The following is an 11,758-nucleotide window of genomic DNA, read 5'->3' as shown; positions in this document are numbered from 1 at the left end:
AAATTTAAAAAAAAATTCATAGCCTTCTGAAATCAAACATGTTTGATTTCAAAAGGCTATGAATTTAAAAAAAATAAAAATATATTATAAATAGCTGAGACCCAAATCCTGAAGGCCATGTGCTTTAGCCCTCTATTGTTACTATTTTTAGAAAAAGTTAAAAAACATTTTTTTTAACTAAATTTTCATAGCCTTCTAAATTTTATAGACATAATTTTACTAAAAACTTATTGACTACTGAGAATTTGAGATTTGAGGGGTTATGGCCTATAGGATAGAGACTAGAGTACAGTACATTATGTAAATATTTTTACTAGTAGAGAGAGAGAGAGAGATTGTTGCGGTCAAAACTCAAAGGCGATTTTGCCTAGTCCGTTCAGCCATATTTTCTTTCTTCTCTAGTAGAGGGTCAAGGATTTTGAATTCGAAATCATGCCCCTCTCTTTTTGTTTTTATAAAACAAAACTCCAAAATCTAACTACTATTTTTTTAAAGTACTGTATGTATGTACAATTCGTTTTTAAAATTTAAAATACTATGTACTCTCTCTCGCGAGAGAGTGTAAATACCCTGTAGAGTGTAAATATTTAGACTGTATTTAGAGAGAGTGGAAAACCGAAAAATAGTACTTATTTATAAAAAAATATGACCATTATGTACGAGGGCCAAAAAAAAAGGTAGCCTTTATATAAACTTCATGCTACTATTTTTATACAAAATCTGAAAACACCCCTTCCGTGATTCCATGTTCTAAGCCTCAAAGGGGATAAGATAAGGCCAAAAATAAAGAAGCGTTCCTGATTTACTAAATCTGAACTTCAATTTATCCCCAATATATTTTGGCATATTTCAAGATTTAAATATTTCGTAAATGATCTGCGAAGGCGCCAAGGTCGTAGTACAAGTAGAACACCTATGCTTAGGAGTCTAACACAACATCGGAAACCTCCAAAGCGCGAATATTGGGTCTAAATACACATAATTAGTAAAGTTTCAAAGTTGTCACGTACAAACATTGCCAAAACAATATCGTATATGTATTCTTATAACCGTAATTTAAGCTACAGCTGCTAAAATCGAGAAAAAGTGTGCTTCCGTCATTTGCTGTGCCATGCCATCGATTGCACGATGAATCTCATTTCCTGAACTTTTTGCCAAAATTCACTACATATTCACCTACAAACGATTACAATAACATTACTATGGTTTAATTATGCTTATATAGGTACAACGAAGGTCAGAAAATCATATCGAAGACACATAATTGAATATGCACACCAAAAAGTGATTTTGAGCAAGCATAATAAGTATTCTATACCACAATGATGATTTCTGAACTAACAATACTTGTATTTATTATATATTAGAACCCTTAGAAGGTTCAAACTGCTAATACGCGACCTGGAAATCCAAGATTTGACATGGTCGAAAAGAGCACAATCCCCTGTTCATAAATCGATAAATACACTTGACCCTCTAGAGAAGAATTAAAATTATATGCCTGATCGGACTAATGTCCGGAGGACAAAATACATAACTGTATGAACCAGTAGAGCTATCAACTTGGCTCCTTCGCAATATTTTTTTGAAATGTTTTTAGAAAAAGTCGAGAAAACAAAATTGGGATCATATCCAAAACCGGATATAGTGAATTATGTTTGCTTCTTTAAAATCGAGTCCCCTTAATAGTCTATGGATGGGGTTGTTTTAAAAAATAATATAAATAAGCTACGTTTGTAAATATTTGCATGATGAATATTCAATATTGTTCTATAGAGGCATATTTAGCCTCTAGTTCAATTTATTAGAGGGGGCTAAAACGTAAATAAGTATATAAATAAATAAATACACATGTACGCCGTATTAATATTTTGTTGGAAATAAAAAGATATATTCAGTGTAATGACTAACTCGAGTGTACTGTACAAAGAAAAAAAAAGGAAGTTCAGTACTGTACAAATATGTATATATAATAAATAAAGCTATATTTATATATGTATAAAAATAAAGAGGGCCATAAATACCTAAAAAAAGTTTTTGTCTTCATAAACTTAAGCGAAGGACTGTAGGACAGGAGGCTATTTTTGTTGTTGTTTTTTATTAAAAAATATGAAAGGCGGCATCGCCTTCTGAAATCAAACAGAAGGCTATTTATGAAGGCGGTTGTATTTTTGTTTTGTATATAAACAGTAAAGCATTGCTTTTCTATAAAGCGTTGTGTGGTGATAAATTATGAATGTTCTTCTTCAAACTGAAACACTAGTATTTACGTGAATACTTTCGTTAATGACTATTTATAACCACTGAAGCGTTCATCTACAATAAGAGCACACTATGAGAAAAACTAGAACCTTGTCCGAGTTTTGTGTTTGCTTCATAAAATCATGACTAAGGAAGATTCGGCGTTGCAATTAGACATCTTGTCGTCGCTGCCACAGGATAATACGCTCACAGTGGCTTCGAATTTAAACCAGAATAGTGCAGATAGCTTCACTCCACATCAATTGATAAGAGAAACACCCGCAAGTGCTAGAGATGGGCACTTTGCTCGGCAAGTACCTGCTGCACCTAGAAAGGAACTGACATGTCAAATATTCAGTCAGATCAGCTGGGTCGTATTTGCGTGTGCGGTGGTCGTGTTTGGTGTTATAAACATTGCGTTCTGCTCGCCTTACTTCTTATGGCCAGATGAGCGTAGGAGCTATTTGATTTACCTGTTATTAGGGGCACTGTTGGTTCAATGGGCTATCGTGATTATATGTCACATACTTATCTATCGGCACAGAGAGAACCCTTTAGTCAAAAGTCGGGGGGCTGCATATCTGGTTCACCGATTTATCAGTCTCCTCGTATACTCAGCTTCGTTCCTAGTTTTGGCAGCTGAAAAGAACGGTGTAATATCCAAAGCACCGGTTAAGTTGGTCGCACAATCAATCTTCTGGGTGGGGATTGCCAATGTGTTTGGCAGCTTCATAATCCGTCAGAGACTCATAGCTCTTGTGTTTGCGAGTTCTATGACGGTCCTGCCTAAAAATATTTACACCAAGGGTATACTCTACATCCAAGTCATATGGTTAGTGCCTGTAATCGTATTCTATGTATCCTACTTGACATCGGAGCACAGCTCAATAATATCTTTGGTTACATTGTTTGTGACCGAAACCTGTACGGCTGGAGCATTCATTTATTACACGTTCAAGTGTCGGAGGGTACAGCTTCTTTACAGCGATTGGCAGAATAATGCAAGGATCTTGATTCTAGCCGTTGTAGTCACAGGTATGTTCAAATACACTATTTACTTCCACGCCATGTGCTTATGATTATGGTTCGATCACCCTATAGTAGAGCGGCGTATGCCAGTGTTATGTCGAATCCAATGTATTACAATGATCATTTATTGCGAAATACCTCTTTGCTGACTGAGATGCGCATGTTCTGATGAAAACGAATCTGCGACGAGATGCTCGAGTTTCATTGCACAAATTTAAATTAATTACTAATACACGGTTTCTCCCCATCCCTTGGCTTGTTTGTGTATAGTGGGCACATACTGGTTTGCGGTTCTGACACAGGATGGCAACTCCTTTCTCTTCGAACAAGGAGGCATTAGGCTGGATTTCATGTTCTTTGCGGATTGCTTCTTGAACGAAATATTTATATTAGATCTGTATGTTTGCTTGGTCGCAATTTGGCTGGGCTACACACCCGCGCTCATCTCGCGCATAGGCATAGCCACACATATGCAAACAATCGCAGAGGATCGAATGACGCGGATGACAGCGATGTCTATGGAGAATGCTGTCGCTCATACTGTCGCTGTGCTCAACGCACAACAAGAGTTAACGGCCGGGATGGTGCGGAAGGAAGATCAGGAGAAGAATAATTATGTAGATGTGCATCACACAGGGGCTGAGTCTCTAAGCACACCCGGTAATCTGAGCGCTTCGACTAGCCGTGGTGTTCTCCTGTAATGTTCTACTTAGCGCAATAAGCACATGCGAGAGGTCGCATGCAAAGCACAGCTAAACGATAGCAGCTATGGAATGGTGTGTCATCGCCAGAGACTGGAGATGCGGTTGAACGCAAGCGCTTGTGGCTGATGCGTTTCAGGAACGATACATACATGTATTATGAGTGTATTGGGTTGCTGGTGGCCTTGTATCAACGAGTGACACAACACCAAGGAACACACAGGCAAGGGAATGTGGAACGAAGTGAGAAGTCGGGTTAGCTGATGCGGTATCACGAACTTTTCGTATAATAGCGAGGTTGAATTTCAGTGGATGATGGATTTACTATCAAAAATATGCGGGTAACGTTAACTCTGCAGTACTTCCGAGGTAGAAGTGTGATCTGCGCAAATCTGGGCTTTTTTTTTCTGCCAAGGTATTAGATGTTTTCGATTACAAAACGGAGTTCACACAGCTCCCACGGGATTGTCACAGCAGCTCTCTACAACTAGGGAATGGCGAACGAGCCGCACAGAGACGTCATGAGCTGCACTCACTGGCGAACACAGTATAAAATATTAGAAACAATAATTTAGAAATATCAGCGGACGCAATCAGCAGCGCCACCTGAATGAGACGATGAAATATAATTTATAAGGCATGTAGTTTGGAAATAAAGTAGAATCCAAAACCGGTTTGTGACCCTTGTATTGAGTACATCTCTATCATAGCGGATCATCTCGGAAACTATCACGGCCATTACGATAATTTTTCACGTCTAGGGGAGCTTTGCAGGCGATTACTCACGCTTCAAATCTACTGTTATGCTTACGTTACATTATAATATATCCAAGTTCGTTCGGCGTGGCCCTATATCGGTCGCTATATCACCCTCCACCCCGCTTTCTCTTATGCCTTTCCGCATGTGTACTATGCCTCTGGCTACCGCCATTGCCGCGATAGCGTATTCGAGTCAATTGCTTCGTACTACAGCGTTTACCAATTTCTACCTGACAATTCTCAATCTCAACTTTACTTTAGGAAGTCGTATGAGCGATAGATCCGATTTACAATATGCACCCGATCCCGCACCTGTGATATTTGGGATGAGAGTCCAAAACGTTTGAATATGCAAATCGAAACCGCAAAGTTATCGGCTTTGTGCCAACCGAATATATGCGTGCCTCTGATCCTCTTCTGTGGTGTTGATAAATAACATGTCGCATTGTACACACAACACGAATATATATTCATGTCTGGTTGTGCTATACGTCTCTGTGGTTGTACTTTACTGTGAATATCGTGTACTTTGAATATCATATAAGTATATAAATGCACGTTGGGTGATAATTGATAAAATACACACGCTGTATGTGTTCCATACTATGATTGTAACCATGTCCACGAGCCACAGTCGCTCGCATACACATATATACGTGCATAGTGTCTGTTCTGCCAACCATATGCTCGCATGCGCACAAGTACAAATTCACACACACCCCCATAAAATCCGTAGGCCAACATAAAGTTTAGTATAGTTTCGATGCATCGGAGTCCTACCTGTTGTTCCCCGGACGGCACCTTCTCCAAATCACGGATATCAGAAAGAAACATGCTGCAGGCAGTGCGTGTGATGGGAATTAATGCGTGCTGATTAGAGATCTTGTCAGAACAAATTGAATCATGTTGAGACTATCAATTGGAGTCACTGGATTGGGGTAAAGGGAAAGGCGATAGGTAATGGGTCAACTTTTATTGGTGAAGAGTTCGGAATAGATTGTTGGACTTACGACAAAGTCTCGAATTTTGTAAAGGTGTGTCTTTGGCAAATGTCAAAGCCATCCAAAGCTCACAACGTCATACCAACTCCCTGGTTGGCGGTAGCAAGTTTGTTTGTGATGCTCCTTTTCCTTCCTTTCTCGTACGACTACTATACACGCGAGAAAAGATGCTGAACGCCATACTCCACGGACAGATGAAACTACCGAACATTACTACTAACACTAACACATACCCAAACACACCCCTTTGGACAATGGTATAGAATCGGGCTAGAACAAATATCAGAATGCTATCCTGAAAAAGGCATGGCTTCACCCTTTTCCTTCATCTTTAACACTTATGTGCACATCAAAGACTTTGATGTCTCTCATTTGGTATGCATATATCTACGTCCTTCTCAGAGACACACACCTCTCGTCGCCTGCAGACAGCTTGTTACTAGCACGGCGGAGTCCAGCTAAGCAACCAAGAATACGACCTGGCGAACAAGCACACATCAGTTTAGATAAGAGTCGAACGCTATTTATAATCAGTTCCCGTATGCTGAGTCTTGTGTGTCTAGCGAGGTTGGCATTTACTAACGCAGGTCATTTGAGAGAAATACAAGCAAGTGTATACAGTGTGGCCTATGTGAAGGTGGAGTCTGTGCCTAAGGTTACAGGTCGGCTAACGTATTGGTAGGCGCAACGGGGTATTCAGAAGTGAGACCTGAATACAGTCGGATACGTGAACGCAAGAATGGTACGGCAGCTGAGACAGAAGGACTGGACACGGAAAGATACAAGCATGTATGTGAGCACACATAAACATCACACGTTAACATACGTAAAATATGCTACCTATTGCTCTGACTCATTCTGAAAGGGCGAGATACATATATATATACAGATTCGTATTCGACAATGCATTGTTCAGCAGATTCGCAATGTACGCTGCTATGAAAGCTGTACAAAACTAGAAGCTACATATGTATAAATAATTATGTATTTTCTACTCTGTATTGATATGTGTCCGCTAATGTAGTTATTTATCCACAGAAAGTGATACTCGCACTTTGCGGGCTTCAAAGCACAAATTGACTGGGAAATGCATAAACTTCGCCACAAGTCGTATAAAGGTGTTAAAGTGTCTGGTACTTGACAGGTTCACATACCTTTGTATGCCCATTGTTTGGCATCAGTATTTGCCCGTGAGCTGCGCATATTGAGTTTTTGGAGTTTCCTGTTCGAAATCAGATAGAATTTTCGTAAGTGTCAGATTAGATATGCTTGAGTTTTAGATCAGGTTTACTTGTGTGTGAATTAAGATCTACTTCAGTGTTCGATCCGATTTACTTGAAGTGATAGATCAGATATACTTGAATGTTAGATCCGAACCACCTGAGTGTTAATTCAGATTTTCTTGAGTGTTAGATCAAATTTGTTTGACAGTTGGATCAGATTCCAGATTTGCTCGAGTGTGAAATCTGATATACTCGAGTGTGGCCGACATGCGCACACACCACAGGAAGCCCTGTGACATACGTAATACGTGCGAGTCATTGATAGCTGAATCTCGTCACGTAATACCCTCCAACTTTAGCCCATGAAAGGCGCCTTTCGCCAATTTAACAAATACGTTTACCTGCTTGATTTTCAGGTTGTAGGACATACATACCTGAGTTCAAAGCTGAAAGGTAGAACTCAAATACCCAAGTTTTAATAGAAGCCAAGAGATTTTTATTTCTTGAGTCCTCATGAAATAATGTGCATACCTGAGTTGTAGATTGAAGGACAGGATTAGGCTCTTGCTGTAGACTCCGCGGTATCTTTGGATGCTCGACCACACCCCAGATACGGCATAGAAGAACAGGTACAGCGTGGGAAAGGCAGTCAGCATTTGGAAATTAAGCTGGGGAGTGAGAGAGACACGGCAGAAAAGTCAGAGACATCGGAGATGATATACAAGATAATATACATGAGACGCGAGAAGGGGTGCAGGGACATGGGAGTGCGTTCAGCAGCCAGGCACAGGCTAGCGTGAACATGAAGAGATATAATGTCAGCGATACGACTATGGCATAGAACGGATGTCGCAGTGGACGTATCAGCAATTGATCAGTTTGTGTATGATATGATGGTGCGAGACTGTATCGTAGAAATTGATATATCACAGTGACAGCCAACGGGACACAGGAAAAGCACAGAGATCTGTTGACGGGCACCACCATGAATGCAACCTGTGGGTGAAACTGTATAGGACACAGGAATAGATATAACATAGCAAACAGAACAGGCACGATACGCAAACCGATGTGGATGTTCGACTGTCGGGATCAGGGTGGGAGAAAGACAGTTCTACGATCCAGCCACAGGATATCACACAAGCAAGGAAGAAAAGCAGTACTTGAAGGCAAGGTTGGCAAGTGACAGGGTATATCATATCGATCACAGATAACAGACACAGCCTGGAACATCTCCAGTATGATTCAATTGAGTTGGTAAATGCAAGGGCATGGGATGTGAGCCTGACGTCACAAGCGTAGGCTCAAGCCAAGTTGAAAGTGTGGGACATATGTAGAACTGTAACCCCCGCGAGAGGTAGGAGGTGTGTTTTGATCCAACAACCGGATTCAACGGAAATATGTGGATACAGAGATGGGGTGTTGGAGCTGAACGACACCACACACACAACACTACGGTGGGCTAGGCAGCGAACGAACAGACAGAACAAGAAGCAGTGAGGATCAGAACAAACAGACAGAACAAGAAAGAGAGACCTGACATGATCTACAGAATTATCAGACCCTACGCACGAGACAATAAGGAAGCGGTGCGGTTAGGTGGACGTAGAACGGTGGTTTGTCGACGTCTAATGTTATTCAGATTTGAACGAAACAGTGGAAGATCATGGAAATTACTTAATCTGAAATCACGGGGCAGTGTACCAGGATGCAGGCGCAGAATTAAGACGGATCCAGGAACAGGCATAGTGAAATATAAGGAAACTGAGAGGTATACTAGCTCTCAGCATTACATATAGAAGGATGAATAACGAACATAAAGAACACGAGGGAACACAGAGAAGCACCAGAGTGACAACAGAGATGCACTAGAGTAGAGCGCTACATTCAGAAATAGGCATAGTGAAGGATATGCATGCAGGTGTTGATCAATGCCTCCAGAAACAAGCACGGTCGCGCACATCAGAAGGTGAGTCACCTACCTCGTTGGACGCCATTAGGTTATCTATGGCCGCCATCATACTGCCGGCATCCACCTTTTGCTTTTGAACCTGGGGCCGCCAAAAGATGATGGGTGTGGATGAGAAGCGAGTGTGTACGATTGAGGGGATACTTTGAGTCTATCGAGAGTCGGACAAGGTCGTAAAATCTCACGTAAAGTCGAGTATAGTCCTTTAATGTCGTATGGAATAAGAGTATACGATATAACGCATCGTATCCGAATTAGACTGATTTGCCTAGGCACTGCTTGGATTTATTATCCGGTCCGCTTAACCAGACATTGCCAAATAGATAAAACCCACACAATTTAATACGAACAACCGCACATACGTTGGCTATTAGAAGGTTCGGTCCTTGTATCGTGTACGTGAATAAGAACAGGCTTATCGAGATGATCTCAAGTATAACCATACTCGAGAGATTAAGATTCGGGAAATTACGGATTCGAGACCGGCATGTAAACTAGGAATGCCCATTTGAACAGTGCACGAGCCCTGAAGCGGTTGGTAGCAGTCGAATTTTGAAATCCCATGAACAGAGTCAGGACAAACTCCTGACCAAATTTAACAGTTTCAGAAGAACCTAATGACCGGATTTCATTTCAGGTCAATCTCTCAGACTAGATAACATCATTTCAAGACCATTGCCCCGGCTTACCTGGATCAAAACATTCTGTACCATGTCGCCAGTCAAAGCATTCTTCAGGGGATGTTTGATGTCTGCGGCATATTTCATCAGCACCTGTTGGTAGGCTGCTGAGATTTCTGGTGCCTCCGCCTTGGCTGCGAACTATGTAATACAGAGGGTGACTGTTAATGCATTTCGGAAAGGTGGTTTCTCTAATCTAAATATAGGGTTGATACGGGTTATCCCTGTGTTCTCGTGCCTTTGCCTCGGCTGCGAGCTATAGCACACAGAGGATGGCTGTCAATACGTGTGTACATAGTAGTTTCCATATAGATGGGGTTGATACGGATCAGTCCTATGTTCTGGGGCCTCTGCCCTGGCTACGAGCTTTTCAATCACAGGATAGCTGACAACACATTCATTCGTATCTAAAAAGGTGCCCTAGATACAGGCTATTCCTATATAGGTCGTTCACATAATGCTACACATGACCATCTTGTTTATTCTTGAGGTACCTTGAAATCAAATGAGAGCAATGGCAGATATACTTAGATCACGTTGACTACTACTGCAAGCATGACAAATGCATCTTGTGCACATACATGGACGCTATTCTCATGTGGGCTATGAAATATAGATACTTGCATCTACAATTAGGTATCTAATGAGTAGTTGCGGATAAAAATATAGAGAACACAACTATGACCTTCTCATACAATTTTGCATGTTTACATATTATAGCACTCGACATAATTATGATTACCGGTTCTTCCTGGGGAATGGCGTGACTACCGGCAAATTCAACCACCATGCGCCTCAGAGACTCGGTCTCCACCTCCAAGTTATGGGCCCGCTGTTGCAGTACATCTTTCTCAGTGTCAAATCTGAAGTGTCAAACGACATGTCATGTTACAATTATGGCATTTTGTGACACACTACAGTGATGTAGTAGTACGGACTATCACTGAGAGGTATGGTGTGTGTACTTGAACGGGAAGATAATAAAGCATACTTAAAGTACGAAGCGACTCAAAATGAACATAAACTTAAACCAGCTAGATATATAAAAACTATTTTTGGGTTGAGTCTGGGACTACATAAAAGTATGCAACATGTAAAAGGAAACAGTATATTTGGATAACTTGCATAATCAAATTCGAATTGCTCAAGATTTGCGCAATGATTCGATAATCAATCAGTTCATTAGCAGGCCAAAGTGCACACATAATCTACGAGTACAGCTGTCTCGTGAGTATGCGATGAAAGATGTGGAGCGGAATCTAGACGGAATAAGAAAGTCCAGGTGCTGGTTTGTATCGCTACAATATATATGTTATATCACGTTGTTCGCAGTCCATTTCTCGGTGAGATGTTTGTGTGTGCATTGTTGTTGGCGTTGTCCTGTACAGCTGAGTAAACAATCACCACACAATGAAGACAGAGGGTGTATAGAATTACGCAAGCGCCTCACTATAATATGTACCAGACCAGAAAACTACCACCACACATATTTTAAGGAGATCCAACGCACAAGGAAAAGGATGAACACGAAAGGTCGCTAAATCCACACAAACACTCTCATACTCAAGTTGATCATATATGCAGGCTTGAATAGTTTAAGTTTTAACGTGCAGCAATTGCAAGTGCTCGAGGTTTTCAATTACAGGGGCAGGGTATGAATGGCTGCAAACGATAATCTGCTACGATAATCTGCACAGACGCTACATGTCAAATTGCGCAGCCCAGGATTAGGCCTGCAAGACCGTATTCATCAACTGAGTTGCTGAATAAAGTCAAAAACAGTAAAACATCGATGATAAGTTTTCTACGCACGTGTATGCAAAGACAGGAGGATCGTACCTTATAGTGTTGTAGATGGAGGTCAGCGGTTCAATAACGTAGTCTTGAAGGAATTTCATTGTCACTTCCTTCGACTCCACAAACGCAACCTTGATGGACGCCCGTTGCTTGGTAACATAAGAAGCGGAAAATCCAGCCACTGAGGTAGGTGTTATTTTGAAATAAATGACACACGATACAAAACATGCAAGTCTTTATAATATACAAGACTATATTCATAAATACATATATATGTATCTACGCAAAATACTAATATCCACACAGAAAAAGAAAGGAATAAACACACACATACACATACACACACATCCATATATAT

The 11,758-nt window shown here is 40.9% G+C and overlaps 2 protein-coding genes across 2 annotated transcripts in view; one reads left to right on the top strand and one right to left on the bottom strand.

Annotated features, from left to right (window-relative positions):
- Nucleotides 1-2,384: 2,384 nt before the first annotated feature.
- SARC_05326 (hypothetical protein) lies at nucleotides 2,385-4,919 on the top strand (the record flags this gene model as incomplete). Its single annotated transcript, XM_014300826.1, has 3 exons — nucleotides 2,385-2,694; nucleotides 2,860-3,276; nucleotides 3,541-4,919. 3 exons carry the CDS (start codon nucleotides 2,385-2,387, stop codon nucleotides 3,969-3,971), a joined length of 1,158 nt encoding a protein of 385 aa, XP_014156301.1. The 3' UTR covers nucleotides 3,972-4,919.
- SARC_05325 (hypothetical protein) overlaps nucleotides 4,180-11,758 on the bottom strand; it is a 13,938-nt gene continuing 6,359 nt past the window's right edge. Inside the window, exons 8-16 of the mRNA XM_014300825.1 lie at nucleotides 11,443-11,581; nucleotides 10,346-10,466; nucleotides 9,613-9,744; nucleotides 8,937-9,005; nucleotides 7,486-7,622; nucleotides 6,886-6,953; nucleotides 6,144-6,210; nucleotides 5,511-5,565; nucleotides 4,180-5,042 (exon numbers count right to left, since the gene is read on the bottom strand). Coding sequence (XP_014156300.1) covers nucleotides 4,983-5,042; nucleotides 5,511-5,565; nucleotides 6,144-6,210; nucleotides 6,886-6,953; nucleotides 7,486-7,622; nucleotides 8,937-9,005; nucleotides 9,613-9,744; nucleotides 10,346-10,466; nucleotides 11,443-11,581 — 848 coding nt within the window. The 3' untranslated portion in view covers nucleotides 4,180-4,982. The remainder of the gene's footprint in view (nucleotides 5,043-5,510; nucleotides 5,566-6,143; nucleotides 6,211-6,885; nucleotides 6,954-7,485; nucleotides 7,623-8,936; nucleotides 9,006-9,612; nucleotides 9,745-10,345; nucleotides 10,467-11,442; nucleotides 11,582-11,758) is intronic.

This window comes from Sphaeroforma arctica, assembly GCF_001186125.1.
Source record: "Sphaeroforma arctica JP610 unplaced genomic scaffold supercont1.335, whole genome shotgun sequence".
Classification (NCBI taxonomy): domain Eukaryota; class Ichthyosporea; order Ichthyophonida; genus Sphaeroforma; species Sphaeroforma arctica.
The sequence above is the reverse complement of the archived record's forward strand: the minus strand, read 5'-3'. Positions and strand labels throughout refer to the sequence as shown.